At 47.3% G+C, this 18,714-nt stretch overlaps 11 protein-coding genes across 11 annotated transcripts; 7 read left to right on the forward strand and 4 right to left on the reverse strand.

Moving 5' to 3' along the window:
- Positions 1 to 31: 31 nt before the first annotated feature.
- On the reverse strand, positions 32 to 1,144 carry OGAPODRAFT_15078 (uncharacterized protein). The gene has a single exon (XM_018353478.1). The coding sequence runs from the start codon at positions 1,084 to 1,086 to the stop codon at positions 85 to 87; it is 1,002 nt and encodes a 333-aa protein (XP_018212869.1). The 5' UTR covers positions 1,087 to 1,144; the 3' UTR covers positions 32 to 84.
- Positions 1,145 to 1,892: 748 nt separating this feature from the next.
- OGAPODRAFT_84077 (uncharacterized protein) lies at positions 1,893 to 3,004 on the forward strand. Its single transcript, XM_018356754.1, has 2 exons — positions 1,893 to 1,945; positions 1,982 to 3,004. Exons 1-2 carry the CDS (start codon positions 1,925 to 1,927, stop codon positions 2,981 to 2,983), a joined length of 1,023 nt encoding a protein of 340 aa, XP_018212870.1. The 5' UTR covers positions 1,893 to 1,924; the 3' UTR covers positions 2,984 to 3,004.
- Positions 3,005 to 3,400: 396 nt separating this feature from the next.
- Positions 3,401 to 4,683, forward strand: OGAPODRAFT_15080 (uncharacterized protein). The gene has a single exon (XM_018353479.1). The coding sequence runs from the start codon at positions 3,517 to 3,519 to the stop codon at positions 4,666 to 4,668; it is 1,152 nt and encodes a 383-aa protein (XP_018212871.1). The 5' UTR covers positions 3,401 to 3,516; the 3' UTR covers positions 4,669 to 4,683.
- Positions 4,684 to 4,801: 118 nt separating this feature from the next.
- OGAPODRAFT_91710 (uncharacterized protein) lies at positions 4,802 to 6,577 on the forward strand. Its single transcript, XM_018357023.1, has one exon. It carries the CDS (start codon positions 4,850 to 4,852, stop codon positions 5,777 to 5,779), a length of 930 nt encoding a protein of 309 aa, XP_018212873.1. The 5' UTR covers positions 4,802 to 4,849; the 3' UTR covers positions 5,780 to 6,577.
- On the reverse strand, positions 4,802 to 6,577 carry OGAPODRAFT_15081 (uncharacterized protein; the record flags this gene model as incomplete). The annotated part of the gene is made up of 1 exon (XM_018353480.1): positions 4,802 to 6,577. The coding sequence occupies one exon, from the start codon at positions 6,572 to 6,574 to the stop codon at positions 5,831 to 5,833; it is 744 nt and encodes a 247-aa protein (XP_018212872.1). The 3' UTR covers positions 4,802 to 5,830.
- A 446-nt stretch (positions 6,578 to 7,023) lies between these two features.
- On the forward strand, positions 7,024 to 9,591 carry OGAPODRAFT_84080 (uncharacterized protein). Its single transcript, XM_018356755.1, has one exon. It carries the CDS (start codon positions 7,177 to 7,179, stop codon positions 9,064 to 9,066), a length of 1,890 nt encoding a protein of 629 aa, XP_018212875.1. The 5' UTR covers positions 7,024 to 7,176; the 3' UTR covers positions 9,067 to 9,591.
- On the reverse strand, positions 7,024 to 9,766 carry OGAPODRAFT_74452 (uncharacterized protein; the record flags this gene model as incomplete). Its single annotated transcript, XM_018355890.1, has 1 exon — positions 7,024 to 9,766. The coding sequence occupies one exon, from the start codon at positions 9,764 to 9,766 to the stop codon at positions 9,080 to 9,082; it is 687 nt and encodes a 228-aa protein (XP_018212874.1). The 3' UTR covers positions 7,024 to 9,079.
- An 87-nt stretch (positions 9,767 to 9,853) lies between these two features.
- Positions 9,854 to 11,681, forward strand: OGAPODRAFT_15082 (uncharacterized protein). Its single transcript, XM_018353481.1, has one exon. The coding sequence runs from the start codon at positions 9,907 to 9,909 to the stop codon at positions 11,635 to 11,637; it is 1,731 nt and encodes a 576-aa protein (XP_018212876.1). The 5' UTR covers positions 9,854 to 9,906; the 3' UTR covers positions 11,638 to 11,681.
- A 138-nt stretch (positions 11,682 to 11,819) lies between these two features.
- Positions 11,820 to 13,079, forward strand: OGAPODRAFT_45822 (uncharacterized protein; the record flags this gene model as incomplete). Its single annotated transcript, XM_018355506.1, has 1 exon — positions 11,820 to 13,079. A coding segment is annotated over one exon (1,260 nt), but the record flags the coding sequence as incomplete, so codon positions are not given.
- Positions 13,080 to 13,841: 762 nt separating this feature from the next.
- Positions 13,842 to 18,656, forward strand: OGAPODRAFT_15083 (uncharacterized protein). Its single transcript, XM_018353482.1, has one exon. It carries the CDS (start codon positions 14,136 to 14,138, stop codon positions 17,826 to 17,828), a length of 3,693 nt encoding a protein of 1,230 aa, XP_018212878.1. The 5' UTR covers positions 13,842 to 14,135; the 3' UTR covers positions 17,829 to 18,656.
- On the reverse strand, positions 13,842 to 18,656 carry OGAPODRAFT_91716 (uncharacterized protein). Its single transcript, XM_018357024.1, has one exon. The coding sequence runs from the start codon at positions 18,557 to 18,559 to the stop codon at positions 17,855 to 17,857; it is 705 nt and encodes a 234-aa protein (XP_018212879.1). The 5' UTR covers positions 18,560 to 18,656; the 3' UTR covers positions 13,842 to 17,854.
- Positions 18,657 to 18,714: the final 58 nt, after the last annotated feature.

Consider the following 18,714-nt stretch of genomic DNA (forward strand, 5'->3'; position numbering starts at 1 on the left):
ATCAATACGCGACTAAATACAGATCGAGGTCTGAGGTGTGGAAGATAAATATAATCGTATGAATCTATAGATGGACTGTAGAGATCATCTGAGTTGCATGAAGGCGTCGAGAAGAACGGATGGAGGACCCGTGTCATTTTTATTTTTCTCAAACACATTCCAAAATCTCAGAGTCTCATCCCCAGCGCCGGTGACAATGGTCTGGCCATCTGGAGACATGGCCAGATACAAAACTCTGTAGGTATGTCCTGTCAAAGACGCGATCTGCTGCATCGTATTATATTTCCAAATCACGATCTGATTTCTGGAGTAGCCGTGCGTGGAAACAATCTCGTTTGAGTTCTTTGACCATGCCAAATTGCAGACCTGCGATCCTGTATCGACATCGTTGATTTTCAGTCCTGTGATGGTATTCCAGATCTTGATTCTTCGATCTGCAGTTCCTCCACCGGAAGCGAGAATTCCACGCTGGTGCGGTGACCACGCGATCGCCTTGACCGCGGCCTGGTGCTCGGTAAATCTAAAAAGCGGCTCTTCGTTCAGGCCTTCCCAAACCAAAAGCTTGTTATCGTTGCCTCCCGAGGCAAGCTTGTTTTCTTCGATGTTCCATCTCAGCCCACACACCTCCTGTTTGTGTCTTTCGAGTCGCTTGATATAGTGTGACGGATCTCGCACGTCTCGGTGCAGAATGGATCTATCTCTTGATCCAGAAGTCAGTATATGTTGGTTCCATGCCAACGAAGATGCCCGTGACGAATGACCTGTCATTGTACGCGTGCATCTGCCCATCGTGGCGTCCCAAATCTCCACCAATCCTGAACTGGTTCCGATCGCCAGATGTGTGCCGGCTCCGATCCACGATAAGCTTGTTATAGTGTCGTTGGAGCCCAAATCGCACAACCGGTTCACAGACCCGCTGGAAGCGTCCCACAAGTACACACAGGACCCTAAACCGACTCCCAAGACATCCTGAGAGCCCCAGTCAACCAGATTAAGGTAGAAATCGTCAGCGAGCTCCGGGGCGTCCAGCACTCGATAAGGCACTTTGGATATTGACCGGGGCTTCTTTTGTGGCGACAGAAGCATCTTTTGGCTGTCAGCGCGTACCGGGCTGAGCGAATAGAGCTCGTTGTGCACGTTCAACGAGGAAGATGCCGGGCGGGATTTAGAAGGCGATTGGTATGTGAAAATGTTTCCGGATTGGCGAGGAGTATGCTGAACACCGTCTTCGAGATTAAGCTGAGACCCTGAATGGCTTGGGTTATTGGAGCCTGGAGGCGTGATTTCGGTTCGCGGAGGGTCAGAGCTTGCGCTTGTATGCGTGGCGCTGGGGTGTAGCGATTTTCTGCTCGAGAACGTTGCCGGAAGGTTGTCGCCGAAAAGCTCGGACTTGAGCACCGCATCAAACGTCCTGTTTGCCTCATCTTCGCGGATACAATCGATCTCATTTTCGATAATCGATCCCGACGCCCTACTCGAGTGTTCTGCTGCGGAGAAAGACTGGACCGTGTCTGAGTTCAAACTGAATGCTGCCTGGAGATCGACCCCTGTTCTGCTTGGAATATACCTGTCACTATACATTATCTTCCTCTTGGCTCTTCGCGGCGTTCCTGGCGAAGAGAGTATAGGATTGGACACGCCAGAATCATTATTGCGCGGCGTGGAAGGTGTGAGTGGAGGGAAGTTATTGATTGAGTTTCTGTCGTTCAATCGGTTTCCTGACATTCCAAATATTGGTCTGGCTGGCAGTGGATCAGCGGTTATGTCAAAACTGCCGTTATATGTCAGAGGTTGTAAGGAGAGAATTTATCAATTGGTATTTCTTGATCAAAACAGCTGAGAGGGAAATATTATTTTTCTGAAAAATAATTCTGTCACTGTTACAAGTGCGAGCAATATATAGCAATGGAATACCAAGTCTAAAATGGAAAGACATCGCCAGTTAGTAAGTTGAGGACCAGGAGAATTAGCTAACCGCCAGGCAGAAAATCGAGCACATGCTTTGGAGAAGATCAGGCTCCGGCAGCAGGCGTTGAAGGGCCAAAATCGGCCCGTGCCCCAAAAAGAGCTGACCCCAGAGCAACGAGAGCTGATTGAGAAGAACCGACAAAAGGCGTTGGAACGACGTCGTATCCGCGAGGGCATGGAGAAGGGCAACTACCGTATTGCAGATCAGGCGACGAACTCATCGGATGCTACTAGTGGCGTAATCGAAGGTGCGAAAAAAGGCGATCGCAACCATATACAGGAGCGCATCCGGCCGTCTGTGAAGAAGGCAGACTACATTGAGTACGACTTTAGCACGATGCAGGACACCTATGGAGGGTTTTTATCAGACGCAGACCGCAAGGAGGCCCGAGAATCAGACAAGACGCTCGAACAGTGGCAAGACGAAAAACAGAACCGGCCTTTGGTTGAGCCGGCTCCACCGTTGGACCTTGCGAACGCTCCGAAGTGTTTTGAATGTGGCTCCGTTGAGCTGGACCGAAACTTGTTGCAGACGTTTGGGTGTCGCGTGTGCAAGAGCTGCGAAAACAAGTATCCAGAGAAATACTCGCTTTTGACGAAAACCGAGTGCAAGGAGGACTATTTCTTGACCGAGCCCGAGCTGGCGGACGAAGCGTTGTTCAAAAGACTGGTCAAGGCGAACCCGCACAGCGGAACATACTCGAAAATGCAGCTTTTTCTGAGGTACCAGATCGAAGAGTACGCATTCAAAAAATGGGGCTCTGCGGAAAATTTGGACAAGGAGTGGCTTCGACGAGAGGAAATGCGGGTCAAGCGACGCGACAAGAAGTTTAACACCCGTCTTCGCGAGATGAGGAAGAAGATGCGGGCCGAGGAGTTTACGCGGAAATTACGAGGCGAGCGCAACGAAAGACACGAGCACCATTGGAGCCGGGGAGAGCCCATGGGGCAGCCTGGCATGGTGCGGCGTCGCTGCAAGGACTGTGGGCTTGAAATCGAGGAGATCCAAATGTAAATAACGCAATAATATTATGAATTATATACCCATGAATTCGTGTTTGTAGCTGTCGTGATCGTTCGTGCGCGCGTGGTTTGGATGTCGGAACTCCTTGGCAAGTGTTAGTGCTTTTCTGCCATGCTCAATTTAATTCCGGTGAGTCATAGAGAATTAGATGGCATCCACAAAGACAGTGAGAGCTAGCGAAATGTGCAATCTCCTGGCGTAGAAAACGGTCGAAAGAGTGGTATGCACTCGCGAGACGCATCAGGTGGACCAACGTCGCCGTTATGATGGAGCGAGAAGGCAATCGGATCCTCATACGGAGTACTGCCAGAAAGGCAAAAAGGAAAAAAATCCTATCCAACAAATCCCTGCACCACCGCACGTGGGGACCGGCAGTCGCACATGATAAATGGATTGGTAGCACGTTTGGGGAGGTGAATTTTATCGTGCATTATTTATAGCCCGTGCTCTTGTAATTAGCTGCACGGGGACTTGAAGCCTATAAAGCGCTCTGCTGGCCCAAAGTTGTAACTGCTAATCTTCGTATGCGACTTGAACAGTTCTGCGTGATTGTGTGCACCAGCCTGTGCTTCAGTCCTCTCGCTGCAACCCTGAGCATCCTGGTGCTCAATCCGTCTCCGTACGGATCGAGTATCTCCACCGCTTTCCACCAGGTGCTGAGTGCAAACCACCAGGTGATATCTGTCTCGCCGCTTCACCTTAGCTCTATTACAGAGAACGAAGTCACGATCGACACCACTCCAATTTGTGATGCCGACCTCAAAGATTTTTTGGACGAGCAGGAATTTGATTTGGACGACTTGCTAGGGCTCCAGGTCGGAGAGCAATTTTACGGCTCCAAACAGAACGACAGATGGTACGTCAAGGGCTCTGTCATGGGCACCGCGCTTTTTGCACTCGACTATCTGCTTCCGCACCACTACACAGAGATGCCATCCATCGACTTAATCATCGTCGCGTCCTCGGGCCATCTGGTGGACGGCTTGTACCGGCAGCAGACGCACGTGGACCTGAGCGTGATGAAACTCGCACAGGCCAGAAACATTCCCGTTTTTAACGTCAACAGCAACGAAGACCTGGACATGGTAACTGCCAGTCCTCTGGATGAGCAGAACTCCGACAAGAACAATGAGCTTTTAGAGCTGTATCTGCAGAGAATTGTGGCGCTGGTCGCGCAGCTTATGCACGAGGCCAATTATGGTAAACATAACTTCCATACCTCGCGTTCGCTACAAAGATCGCCCAAACTGAGAGAGTACTTTGAACGCGAAAGACGGAACGATAACCCTAGACTTCTGCCCAATGGTGTGGGGCTCAATATCAATCTGCGCGCGGAGGCCTCGTGCATGGATACCGACAAGAACTTCAACTTTATCGAGACCCGTACAACAGGGGGATATAACAAGCTTCCGGCTTTGAGTTATGATGAAACCAGAGGTATTGCCAAAATCGACTCTGTCTACAGCATCGACAACGATCTTCCGCGGAACAAGGACAGGATCCTCAGCGAGATGAGTGTGGACAATGGAGACTGCTTGATCAGTGTCACGCCCATCAGCTGGTCAGGAGGAGATTTTGAGACCTATAATATTCTTGGCAACGTCTTTGAGCAATTGAATGCGGAGAACCAGGACGAGAAGCCAAAACTTGTCCAGCAAGTTATCCATAGTACATAAGCATTTGCGTAGGAGAATAGAAAAAAACATACGTCGTGGCTAGTAATATAACCCATCGAAGGCCGCCTTGTGGCTGAGGAGGGCAAAGAAAAAAAAGATATTTTTCCCAAATATAAAAGAAACAGCAGCAACAAATAGCGTTCTTTAACAGCTCCTTCGGCAAGCTTCTATCTGCAAATCGATGACGCTAACGAACCCGATGGATTTCCAAAATCATCTTTCGACAAAGGACTTGCATCGTATCACAAAACCAAAAAAAGTGGGCAAGCGTCGCCATACGGACGACTCCAACGATGAAGATGCCAGCAAGCCTCGGTTCATGCCAAAAACACTTAGCAAGCTAGCGCAGCACAAAAAGCAGAGGCAGCCGCAGGTTATGGGCCAGAAACTCTCTGTTTCGAGAATCATAGAGACCTTAGACCAAGAATCGTTGCAGAACCTAATTTCCAATCTGGTATCCGAACACCCAGAAGTGGCCCCTACGCTGCTGAAGATCTCTCCGCAAGTCACTATAGAAGACTCCTTAATGGTTCTAGAGCAGAAACTAGAAAGAATATTGCAAAACATGCCCTACAGGGTCGATGCATCGTCCGATTACTCATTCCTTAGAGTGAAACCTCACGTGGAGGACTTTTTCCAGACTCTTTCCGATTACACACTAAACTTCCTTCCTCCCATTGAGTCCGATCTCACTGTTCCACTTATGTTCCTGATGAAATTCCTGGCCAAGTGCTTCCCACGCTTGCCCAAATTCCATGCCGTTGAATACCGCTATTACCACAGCCTTACAGTTGACAAATTCAACACCATTTTGGACGATATTCTTGTGCAATTCCTTAGCGAGAAAAAACACAACATCATTCTCGCCATCAATCAAGACTGGCTCACAGATTTCCGGAAAATCAGCGAGCTCAACGACAACAAATTTTCATCCGTATACGAGCGTTTGAAGCTGGAGATTGAGCAGTACGAAAACCCCGATGCAGCGTCTGGCCAGCCATCCACCGGCAATCCCGGGCGGCTCACAGGGCTTGCCAATCTCTTAAATTTTTCTAGCGATAATAGTCCGTTGCACGGCAACACTGTGGGGAACGTTTTTGACACTATTTAATAAGCAGGTGTATTCATTGCATTCGCTAACATTCCGAGTATATAAGGCTATTTACAAATTGATGCCCCATTGAGCCAGCTCCACTGAGGACGCGGTCTGCAACAGTTTCCTCATCTTATTTTTCATGATATTTTTCTTTGTAGTGGCCGGATCCAGGTCGAGTTTATTAACGAGATTTCTGAACGTTGGATCAGATTCTCCTTTGGCGATTATGGTTTCCAGCTTCTTGCTGAGTTCAACCTCTGATCTGATTGACTCCAGCTTGTTTGCAAGATGCGAGAGGCTCGACATGAAAAGCTCCTGATTCTCTAAACCCGCGTCCCAGTTGGAAATTCCATATTTCAGTTTCAAATCGGCGATCTTCTCGCGCTCCTCCTCAGACAGCTCTGAAAAAGGCTTTCTAAGCATCTTTACCTCGTTCAGGTCGTGGTAGAGCGTCGAAGAGTTGTCGTCGTAAAACTTCCTCCTCCTGAGCAGGTCTTGTCTTCTTCTAGTCTCTTCCTCTGACACCTGTCTTTTGGCCTCTTCCTGGTAATGCTGGAACTCCTCACCTTTGTTTTTCTTGATTTCCGCCACAGCAAACGACTTGCGCGCACTCAGCGGACGAGTGGCCTCGATTCTCACCAGATCTCCCTCTTTGCAAATATTGGCTTCGTCATGGACAAGGAAATCCTTTTTTTTCAAATATTCTTTCTGTAGTTTCTGGTTCAGCACCTTCTGCATGACCCTTACTTTCACGGTCTTGTCCATCTTCCCTTGGGAAATGACAAACCCAATAAAGTTCTGTCTGGCCATCGCTGTCGGTTAGTCGAGCTCTAAAAATTTTAAAAAATTCAAACCTTTGTGCAGTCGTGTGCTTTTCCAAACTTGTATCTAAACTGGCACTTGTGAAACACACTTTATCTTTTGCTATGCCATCAGGACAGGCTTCCGACGGCGACGCTGCGTCTGAGTTATTCCCGCATTTGGGGAATCACGAGCCCTCGTTGTCTGCCTCTAGCGAAGCGTCCGAGTCGACGTCGTCCGACCTCCACAGCTCCATCATACACAAAATTATAAGAGCAGGATCCTCTCCAGCAGCCACGTCCTCGCGGTTTTATTACAGCGATCTGTACGACTATTACGCAAACAACGATAGTCATGAGTATGCGAACGACTTTGAGGCCTACGAACGACGTATTCAAAAGGAAAATAGAATTAGAAACGCCATATCACGCTTGAGTCAGGAGCAAAGCAGTCGCCAGAGCTGGAGCCAGCCCAAGCTCGGGGTCGTCAACCTCAGCAGAGTGAGCAGTCTTGAAACCGTTCCTATCGACGAGTGCGAGGAGGTGGCGCAGCTGCCCATAGAGCTCCAGGCCGTAGGGCGCAGCAGAAAGTCTGATTACAGCGATATTAACATGGACGACGACCAGCCAGAAATGATTGTGAGTAACGACGAAAACCTGGACTATACTTTTCGGCGAATAGAGCCCACAATCAGGCCGCGCAAGAAGAAAAAGTCATTTTTCGACTACTTCAACATCAACCGCAACTACCGCATACAACGCAAATTGCACGTCCGCCACCTGCACCAAATTGCATTGGGAGGAACGCTAGGCGTGGGCCTATTGCTTTCTTCGGGCAAGTCATTCAGCATTGCCGGTCCATTGGGCTGTCTGCTTGGTTTCAGCATCGCCGGTTTGATAGTCCTGGCCACAATGCTCTCCTTCTGCGAAATGGTGACACTGATCCCGCTCTGTGGCGGTGTTTCTGGGGTGTCATCTCGATTTGTCGACGATGCGTTCGGGTTTTCGCTCGGCGTGTGCTACTGGCTCAGTTACTGCATAGGCTTCCCTACTGAGATCACTGCTGCGTCCATCATGCTCAGTTTCTATCCCAGCCTCGATATCCCCGGGCCCAACACAGCAGGCTGGATAACGCTATTTCTGGTCGTTGCGCTGCTGATAAACCTGTGCGATATTAGGGTTTACGGTGAAATAGAGTACTTTTCTACTCTCTTCAAGCTGCTTATCCTGTTAGCTTTGCTGATCTACAACTGCGTGCTCAACGCGGGCGGATCGGCCCCCCACCACGAACGAATCGGATTCCGATACTGGGACAGCTCCAAATCAGACCTGGAACATCACATCACCTACGGCCCTTTTAGGCCAACTTTCGACGTCAAGGACACAGGCACGGGCGCGACTGGAGGCATTGGAGGCGCCAAGGGCCGCTTTTTGCAGGTTCTGGTAGCCTCTGTGGTGGCCTCCTATGGCTATGTGGGGACGGAGATCGTTCTAATCGCAGGCGGTGAGTCCCGGAACCCGCGTCACGCAATCCCGCTTGCCACCAGAAACATCTACTGGCGTATCCTTGTGTTCTACATTCTTGCGGTATTTATTATTGGCCTCAACATCTACAGCGGCGACCCACGCCTATTGAGATATTTTACCTGGACCGGCCCTTCCACGCAGAGCGAGAAAAAACAGCGCGAACAACTGGAAGCCATGGTCATCCAGCTGAACGGTGGCGGGAACTGCAAAACGCACCTGCTCCAATGGGCGGGCTTCGCCAACGGCAATCAGTCGCCATTTGTGATTGCGCTCCAGAGTGCCGGGCTGTGCACCTTTGCGGCTGCTACCAACGGCTTTCTCGTGTACTTTGCACTGACTGCGGCATCCTCGCAGCTCTACGCCTCGTCACGGACGCTGTATTATCTGTCGATCCAAGGCAAAGCGCCCAAGGTATTTTCCATCTGCTCCAGAAATGGGGTTCCCTACTTGAGTGTTCTGTTCACGGGCTTGTTCTCGTGTCTCGCATATTTGTCGGTGGACAACAATACCGCACTGGTTTTTGAACGGCTGCTCAGCGTGTGTGCGTCGACAGGTCTGATCGTATGGTCAGGCATGTGCTTATCGTTCATCAGGTTCTACTACGGGTTGCAGCTGCGCCCAGATATCATCAGTCGGACAGACAAAAACTACCCCTACAGATCTCCTTTCCAGCCATATCTTGCGTACTTTGGGATGCTGGGCTCACTGTGTCTGGTGCTGATTGGAGGTTTTGTCGCCTTTATCCACGGCCAATGGTCTCCAGCATACTTTATCTCGTGCTACGGCTCGTTGTTTGTGTGCATTTTCTGCTACATTATGTACAAAATTTTTCGACGCACGAGAATCCATCGTCTCGACCAGCTCGACCTGGACTCCGGCAGACGCGAGATCGACCGAATAATCTGGGAGGATGACACGCACTACGCGAACAATTTCAGGGAAATCATCAGTAAAGGGATCAGCTTGCTTCTTTAATACAGCTCACACGTTACCGATTTTTCAGTTTCTCCAGTAACTGCTGCTTTCTCAGTGCTACCACGGCATCCTGGTATTCTTGTTCCGTAGGAAGCTGAGGCGTGTCAAGAATAGCAGTCTTTTCGAAGCCGCTAGTGCGGAGCTCTGCTGTGCGCTTGCGCTCAAATTCCAGCAAAGCGCATTCTTGTTGAGTATCCTGGGCCATGTCGTCGCTGGGAATCCGCAAGTCTAGCTCGTTCTCGTCCTCATATCCATAATATGCCGGCTCCAAATCTGTCTGATTTAATCGTAAAAACTGCTCTTTTGCGTTTCCTAACGCAAATGCATCATCCTTTCCTCTAGAGTTGAGCAACCGTTCCACCTCCGGTAGCTGTTTCGCTCTGCCAAAATACCGGTAATTGTTCACCGTGACCGAACCATCGGCCACAGCAGACGTTCTGAGATGATCGGGCCCGCCAAGCTCCTTCACACGATGCTCCCACGCGCGCCGTTCCCGCATGAGCTTGTTCAACTCGTCGTTAAGGGCCCTGATCTGAGAGTCTTGAAGCAACGGGTCGTTGATCTTTTCGATCTTAGCAGATATCTCCTGCAAACACATGGTCCGGAAAGTCTCTGCCTCGTGTACGTCATCCGTATCTTGTGTCACGCGTGGTCGCGAGCCAACCACTCCGTGCTGTCTTCCGTACAATCTATTGAGCATGCTCACGTAAGATCTTTTTTACATGATAAATATTCCATTTTTTTTCTTTTCTGCTGATTTAATCTGAGGACAAGTAGGTGGGAAAAAAAAAGATCTCATTTTTATTATTGTCAAGTACTCAGACATAACTAGCACTCGCTATGTCTCCGTTACTTTCCTATCGCTATAATAAGTTCCTTGTGGCGGGAGCAGTCTTGGCCATAATCTACATTGTTGTGTTCATGGCCCCCTCCCACCCAAAGACAGAGGACGCGTTTCCCGAACTCGTGTCTGAGTCTCAAGTCACTTCTCCTATCAAGCCTCTCGCGTCCAAGGCTTTATCTGCTCCTGGTGAGCTGATCGAGGAGAAGATGCCAGTTATCGACGACGATTTATCATCGACTCTGGAGTTGCAGAGCTACAAGACACGGGGACAAGAAAGTGAGAAACAGGCCACACAAGCTGCTACCAAGCCAAAGGCCACTGGCGTGAGACAAACTACGCCACTACATGACTCCAAGGAGGAGGCCAAGGTTGCACAGGAAATTAAGACTGCATCGTGCGAGTCCGGCGAGGAATACGTCATCATGATCGACGCCGGATCCACAGGATCTAGAATTCACGTTTACTCGTTTGATACATGCCAGTCTCCTCCTAAACTACTGAACGAGGAGTTTAAGATGAAAAAACCAGGTCTTTCCTCGTTTGACACCAACACGGTCGAAGCTGCTGCCTCTTTGGACGAGCTTCTCGAGGTTGCGCTCGAGACCGTGCCAAAGGACAAGCAGTCTTGCACACCAGTTGCTGTCAAGGCCACCGCAGGTCTCAGACTGCTTGGAGAGCAGAAATCTTCTGCTATTCTTGCGGAAGTGAGACGTCATCTGGAGGACGACTATCCATTCCCTGTTGTCGAGGGAGACGGAGTTTCTATCATGGATGGCAGCGACGAAGGCGTGTATGCCTGGATTACTACCAACTACCTGCTTGGAAACATCGGTGCCAGGGAAAAGCGGCCTACTGCTGCCGTGTTCGATTTGGGAGGAGGATCCACCCAGATTGTTTTCGAGCCACTGGATGGACAAAGCATGATTGAAGGAGAGCACAAGTACGAGGTGAGTTTTGGCGGCGCCGACTTCACTCTATACCAGTTCTCGCATCTTGGATTTGGACTAATGCAAGGCCGAAAGAAGGTCAATGCTTTGGTTTTGGAGACTGCCCTCAACGATCCAAAGTACGATCTTAGTCCAGTTTCTGACCCGGAAAATGCGGTCGCAAAGGTTTCGATCCCACATCCATGTCTTCCACCAGGAGTCACGGCTGAGAATGTGATTGTCGAGCTTGCTGACAAGACTAGTTACGCTGTGAACTTTGTCTCTATGGCAAAGAGTGAAGACGACGACATGGCTAAAACTGCTGCTGTTCAATGTAGATCATTGGCAGAGACCATCCTGAACAAAGACATGGAGTGCAAATCCAAGTCTTGTTCGTTCAACGGTATTTACCAGCCTTCGTTGAGACACCAGTTCTCCCCGACCTCAGACATGTTCGTGTTCTCCTACTTCTACGATAGACTCAAGCCTATTGGGATGCCACTCTCTTTCACGCTGGAAGAAATGAAGGACCTCACCAAGATTGTTTGTTCCGGATCCACTGCTTGGAACCAGTACCTCTCGCAGCCTGAAGGTCTCAAGGAACTGAATGCCGAACCTCTGTGGTGCTTGGACCTTTCGTTCATGACTGCGCTGCTGCACACAGGGTATGACATTCCTCTCCACAGAGAACTGAGAACCGCTAAGAAGATCAGTGACAACGAGCTGGGATGGTGTTTGGGAGCCTCGTTGCCTCTTCTGGATAAAAATTCGGGATGGAGTTGCAAAGTCACCAGGGACTAAATTGAGTTATATGAAATGAGTGAAATAAATACTAATTATGCTCAAAAAATTAATTTAAAACGCGGAATTGCACCGTCGGTCATCCGAAATAATTTCATTTAAGTCAGAGCATGGAGGATCTTAATCCGGAGGCATTGTCTTCCAATAGTAGCTCTCTGTACGAGCTATCCGGATCTGAGCACATGGAACGCTCTGAGTCCTTACAACCCAAGCAGCCGATCCTACACGATAGCTTGTACTGCAGGGACAACCCAAGGGAGACTCTTACGATAAAGGACGATTCAAACAAGTCAAACCATCATCGCGCTTTTCATAACGCCACAGGTAAGCACTCTACTACAGACGATTTGCTCCGAAGCTTATCGAACAAGAACCTGAAGAGTGTCAAGTCGCATGCCCAACTGGCAAAAACGGCTCATGGTGTTCGAATCCTTGCCAGAAATTTAGATAGAGCTACAATACATCTACAGCTGCGTTCAGTTATGCTGATCACCAAGGCAAGAGATAACTCGCTTGTTTATCTCACGAAAGAGGTTGCTGAATGGCTTCTTACAATCAATGATCAGACTCGAGTCTACGTGGACTATCATCTGGAAAAGTCCAAACGGTTTGACGCAAAAGGCCTGATACATGATAATCCCTCCGCCGAGGGCCGTTTGAAGTACTGGACCAAGAAACTTATTAGAGAGAATCCCGATATCTTTGACCTGGTTATCACGCTAGGGGGCGATGGTACCGTCCTCTATGCTTCCACTCTTTTTCAAAGGGTTGTTCCTCCGGTGATGGCGTTTTCTTTAGGCTCTCTGGGGTTTCTCACCACCTTCCCGTTTGAGAACTTTCGGAGCATTTTGGCAAATGTGATCAAGAACGGAGTTCGCACAAATTTAAGAATGCGTTTCACGTGCCGTGTTCACACTGCTGAGGGTGACTTGATCTGCGAGCAGCAAGTTTTGAACGAGCTCACCGTTGACAGAGGGCCTTCCCCGTGGGTCTCGATGCTGGAACTGTATGGCGACGGGTCGCTACTGACTGTTGCCCAAGCAGACGGTCTTATTATTGCTACCCCAACCGGCTCGACTGCCTATTCGCTGAGCGCGGGAGGTTCTTTGGTGCATCCTGGCGTTAGTGCCATTAGTGTGACCCCCATTTGTCCGCACACGCTTTCCTTCCGTCCAATTTTGCTACCAGATACTATGTCTCTGAAGGTGAAGGTTCCTATTCGATCAAGAGCCACTGCTTGGGCCTCCTTTGACGGACGTTCTAGAGTTGAGCTACTCAAAGGATACTACGTCACTGTGTGCGCATCTCCATTCCCCTTCCCTACTGTGAGGTCTTCCAAAACGGAGTATATCGATAGTGTGAGCAGGGTACTCAATTGGAATAATAGAGAAGAGCAGAAATCATTTATCCATCTGTTGAGTGATAAGAATAAAAAATCGTACAACACTTATCACAGAAGACACGGTTCATCTCCAGAGAGCGATCTGGAGGACGAGGACAATTTGGATATGAATTATGTTAACCAGTCGAAGGAGGGAAATGAAAACCAGCATGGGGCCCAAGAGTCTGTGGCACCAAAAGCACGATTCATGATCAATGGCGAGCATTTGGACGAGGTGGCGGCTAATCATGGAGTCACAAGGCCTTCGAAACTGAAAAATGTCATCAAGCCTGAGGATTTCAACGAGGCTCGGGAGGAAGATATAAACGAGAGAGAAAGACAGGATTTACAGGATGAGCTTGCAGGAAAATTCGAGATTGATTACAATGACGACAGTGAGGACCAGGAGTCAACAACTCATGTTAGCGGCACAGCAAAGGGCGAAGAAAAAAGCTGTAAGAAGAAGCCTCATTTGGACCAGACCCGGACGCGTCGAACTGTTGCAAACGAGAACATGAGCGACTCCACGGTTGATATCGACGACGAGGACGATTCTCAAAATAATTATTTCCGGCCTCGCGCCGGAGAGGAAATTGAGACTCCGCTCAACCATTCTCCAGGGCTGGAGCCAACCATTGACCAGGTGGTGTCAAGCCATTTGTTTGAAGAGGATCTCAGAAGCAAGATATTTCGTTTGAATGTGTAAAGATGTGTAAATTATTATAGCTGTGCCATGATAAGACGTGACAGATTTTGTACAATAATTAATTTAAAAGAGTGCTATTGATTTCTAGCACGTCATAGAATAGCGTACCTTGATCTCGTCGAAAACCAATCCCTGGACACAATTGAACTAAAAACGTCATACAGGAAGGACTTGTTGCAACCAACATTTTTCATCGCAACGGACCTTTTTACGCATCGTTCAACATCTAGAGGCAAATTGCTCGATTCAAGTGATAGGAGATCTAGCTAGTTCCTCTTAGGTTCGCATATTTTAGTCCTTTATCGGAAAAGGCAAAATAGCACATCTGAACAAATAAGCAATTGCCATTTGAGAGCTTTTCGGATACCCCCTTCTAAAGCTTGTGTCCTATATTCTTGATACGCCTTGATCATGAATGGACTCAATCGTGGCACTAAGGACGGCTACGAGCAAGAAATATCGTCGAGCGACTCGTCTGACTTCATCACAGATGATGAAAAGTCGCTCACTTCTCAACCGCATCCGGCACAGGAAACAACTGGCACCAGATCACAAAATTCCACGGGCCATCAAGATGTTTTCCAGCAATATCTCGACGAGCCTCCACGATGCTATGAGATTGAAGCGGAGGGGGCTAATACGTGGGAGATTTCTGGAATTACAGAGCTCAAAGACGAGAAATACGCTGGTCCAAGATTCAAAGTTGGAGAGGATTTTGAGTTCAACCTTCTGCTTATGCCGCCAACCAGAAAGAACACTTCGGCCTACTCTGTGTATCTGGAAGCGCATCCCTTGAAGGCCAAGGAGGGTGAGAGTTGGCATTGCTGTGTCCAGTTTGCCATTGATGCTTGGCTTCCCTCAGAACCCTCAGTTCACAAAGTTAATAATTCGTTTTATCGCTTCAACCCCAGGATCACCGACTGGGGATTTGTTGGTCTTCTAAACAGCCGACAGGCATCAGACGTGAAGATGTTGAAGGCAAGCAGCCTCAATATCACAGCATATGTCAGAGTCATCAAAGATCATACCGGAGTCTTGTGGCATGACTTTCTTGATTATGATTCCAAGAAAGAGACCGGCTACGTGGGAATCACAAACCAGGGTGCAACCTGTTATTTGAATTCTTTACTTCAGTCCTATTTCTTCACTAAAGTGTTTAGAAAGAAGGTCTACCAAATCCCAACGCAGGACGAGATCAGTTTCGGATACAACTCTTTCCAGCAATACCTTGAACAGCCCAAGAGTGTGTCATTGTCACTTCAGAGAATATTTTACAGTCTACAGACATCAGATAAGCCTATTGACACGCTCGAGCTCACTCATTCTTTTGGTTGGAATAGCGCAGACGCTTTTACTCAGCATGACGTTCAAGAACTGAACCGTATTCTGATGGATAGACTGGAGTCCAAGATGAAGAATACTGAAATTGAAGGATGCTTGAATGATATTTTTGTGGGCAAAATGAAAAGTTTCATTCGTTGCATCAACGTCGATTACGAAAGTAGTCGTATCGAAGATTTCTGGGATATACAGCTGAATGTGAAGAATCTGAAAAACATCAGAGAGTCATTTGAAAATTACATTGAGCTGGAGCTTCTTAATGGAGACAATAAATATGATGCCTCCGGATATGGTCTACAGGATGCTGAGAAGGGTGTTGTGTTCGAAAGCTTTCCACCTGTTTTACATCTACAGCTCAAGCGGTTTGAGTATGATTTTGAGTATGATCAGCTGGTCAAGATAAACGACAAGTACGAGTTTTTTGACTCAATCGACCTCAAACCTTACTTGGACAAAGACGCTCCTAACTATGACGAAGACTGGGAATACAAATTGCAAGGGGTTTTGGTGCATCAGGGTGATGTTTCTGTGGGTCACTACTATGCAATGATTAAGCCAACACCTAAAGATGAGTGGTTTAGATTTGAGGATGATAAGGTGTGGAGAGTGACTCCATATGAAGTTTTCGAAGGTAATTTTGGTGCAGATAGCCTGACTATCGACCCTAGAAAACTTACCAGAGAGCAACAGCAGGATTATCATCTCAAGAGGCACACTTCAGCCTATATGCTTGTCTATATTCGCAAGACAAAGTTTGAAGAAGTTTTAAGCGAGGTTACAGATGCTGACGTTCCGTCTCACATCTCCAAGCAAATCAAGTATGAGCAGGAGGAGTACGAGAGGCTACGCAAAGAGCAAGAAGAAATGCACCTGTACGCAAACATTAAGGTGTACACGAATAAAGGCTTTTTGAAATATCAAGGTTTTGACCTTGGTCCAAACGAAGAAGATAGGCTCAATTTCTCACCAGACCTGTTTGATCCTGAATCCTTCTCTTTGAAATTCCGTGTGCTAAAGTCAGAGCCTTTCTCAAAAGTTTACGACCTGGTGGCTCAAAAGCTTGGCTACAATGTGGATAAAACCAAGCAGTTTAGGTTTTGGAGCATTGTAAATCGCCATAACTTTGCATATCGTCCATACATGCCAATTCCGCGCCATTTCGATGATCCTAAAAACAAAGACATTACTGTGAACCAGGTTGTCAAATACAATGAATCTTTAATGTCGAAGAGAAGAAAGACAACGCAGAGTTCACAGTTGATTTTATTTTTGGAGGAGTCGTCAAGAGAACTAAAATTTGTTTCAAATGGTATATTTGAGCTTACCAATAAACAGAAGATTCCTGCCCCATTCTTCAACTTGGAACCTTTTGATGTTAAATTCGAAAAGGCGGTGGAACTAGTCAGCTCAGAATTTAGTCTGCCCAAATTCGAGTCCGTGTCTGATGGTTCAGACAAGATCATGTTGTTTATCAAATATTTCGACCAAGACAAGCAATCTGTTAAAGGAATTACCCATGCAATTGTTCCTGTGGAAAACCAAGTTGAATATCTAACGGAGCTTTTGAACAATTTGATGGGTTTTGATATCTCGACTCCACTAAGATTTTATGAGGAATTTGGACCTAACCAGATTCAATGGCTCAATCCTTCGAAGAGCTTCTACAAGTCGGAGCTAGGAAATGGTGATATCATTTGTTTCACCAAGGCTGATTCCGAAGTGAATCCAAACCCTGATCGGGAGCTGAAGACTGTTGAGGACATCTACGACTTCATGGCAAATAGATGCCATTTCAAGATTTCTCCACTAGTCAAGATTGACGAGGATGAAGAGGAGTACGTCAAGATTGCTGAAGACATGGACCCTATTGACACGAAATCTAGATCAGACTCCTCGAAGTCGTCTTTGAATAAGGATTTTGAGCTGTGGTTTTCGACGATGTCGACCTACCAGGCTCTAGCAGAGAAGATTGGTGCTCATATCAGAGTTGATCCTGACTATTTGAGACTCTTCATCTTGGGTCACTCCAATCAGCGCATCCCGTTGAAGAGAGATACAGTTTTTAGAAGGCTTATCGACAAGATTCCAAAATCCCAAACGCTAGAGATCCAGTACGAAGTTCTGAATGTTACTCTTGCAGAGTTTGAAGAAATGAAACTTTGTCACGTTTCATGGGTTGGCCAAGGTATTTGCCGGGAGCAAAAACATGAGTTTTTCCTTCCAAGATCAAGCACTATAGATGACCTGATCGATAGGCTGCAAACGAAGGTTAACATCAAGCCTCAGGAGCGTCAAAACATCGTTTGTTGGGCACCTGACCGCCACGTTCGTTTGAGTGTCTACCCGACAGAAACAACAATTGACTCATTTGATCATTTGGTGATTGGAAACTTCCCTAACTTCAAGCAAGTGTTGGAGCATGGTTCCAAAACTTCGAAACTGGTGACAGGCTTTCAGTTTTTCGGTAAGGTCACTAACCCTCACGGCCTTCCATTTATTTTTGATTTGATCAAAGATGAGCCTCTATCGAAAACAAAGTCGAGGTTGCATAAGTTACTTGGATTGAGCGACAAAGAGTTCAACAGTGTTAGGTTCGGAATTACGGACTTCAAAGATGTGGAGTATTTGGATTCCGAGGACACGGATTCCATAGTTCTCTTTGACGTTTTAAATTCTGCAGACATTCAGATTTGTGTTGACCACCCCGATCGTTCTGTCCGAAAAGGGTCCGTGTTCGAGCCATCTATTTTTATTAGGGAATAAATATGTTACTATTGCGCTTGTATTGGTTAATGCTGAGAAACTTGGCGTCTTTCATAATCTTTCTTTCGGAGCTGAGTGCTACTCAATTTGTTTTGAAATCCATCGGCTTCGTCACCTCCTAAAGTTGCTATCTGCACCACCTCCAGCTCAGGGAAGCCTTTTTCCTTCCTGACCTGATTGACGTATTGACCACCTTGCACACTTTCCGAGCTTAAAACGAGCGCATCTATATCTTTAACGCTCGCAGTAGGTCCACATATATCGTTGATTTGATGAATTTCGATCTGCAGTTTGGGTTCGATCAGCTTGATAAATGTTTTAACGTTTTTCACCCTCGTCTCGTAGCTCTCCAGGCATTCTGCGTATTTCTTGTTTTTCAACAGTTCCGGACCAGTCACTCCTATTATAAGTAGTCTTGCTGTGACAAACACAGAGGCAGTTAAAAGCATTTTATGACCGCTGTGTAAATGATCAAAAGTGCCTCCTACAGCTGAAACCTGATATTGCTGATAGGATGAATTCACCTTGGTGGAAATAGCAGACTTTGTGGAGATATGCGGTTCCACAAGATCCAAATCAGAATCAAGGACATTGATAGTTGGGTAATCCAAGTTGCTCTCCGATAAGTGATACTTTATCAAGGTACAGTCTGGTACATGAGGATCCTGGTACACGACGTTCACATCCAAATCCTCGTTATATCGATAAACAATTTCGTATATTTTTGGCATGTATTCATTCAATTGATCCAAAGTTGCCGGTTTTTGTTCCAATAGGGCAAACAATCTGCCCCGGCAACGCTTTAAGGCCACAGAAAGTATCTTTTCCAGCACCTCACCTTCCGGTAATAAAACAATAATATTCATTTAGTAAAAGTTCAAAAAAA

The sequence above is a fragment of the Ogataea polymorpha genome, assembly GCF_001664045.1.
Source record: "Ogataea polymorpha strain NCYC 495 leu1.1 chromosome Unknown OGAPOscaffold_1, whole genome shotgun sequence".
Taxonomy (NCBI): domain Eukaryota; kingdom Fungi; phylum Ascomycota; class Pichiomycetes; order Pichiales; family Pichiaceae; genus Ogataea; species Ogataea polymorpha.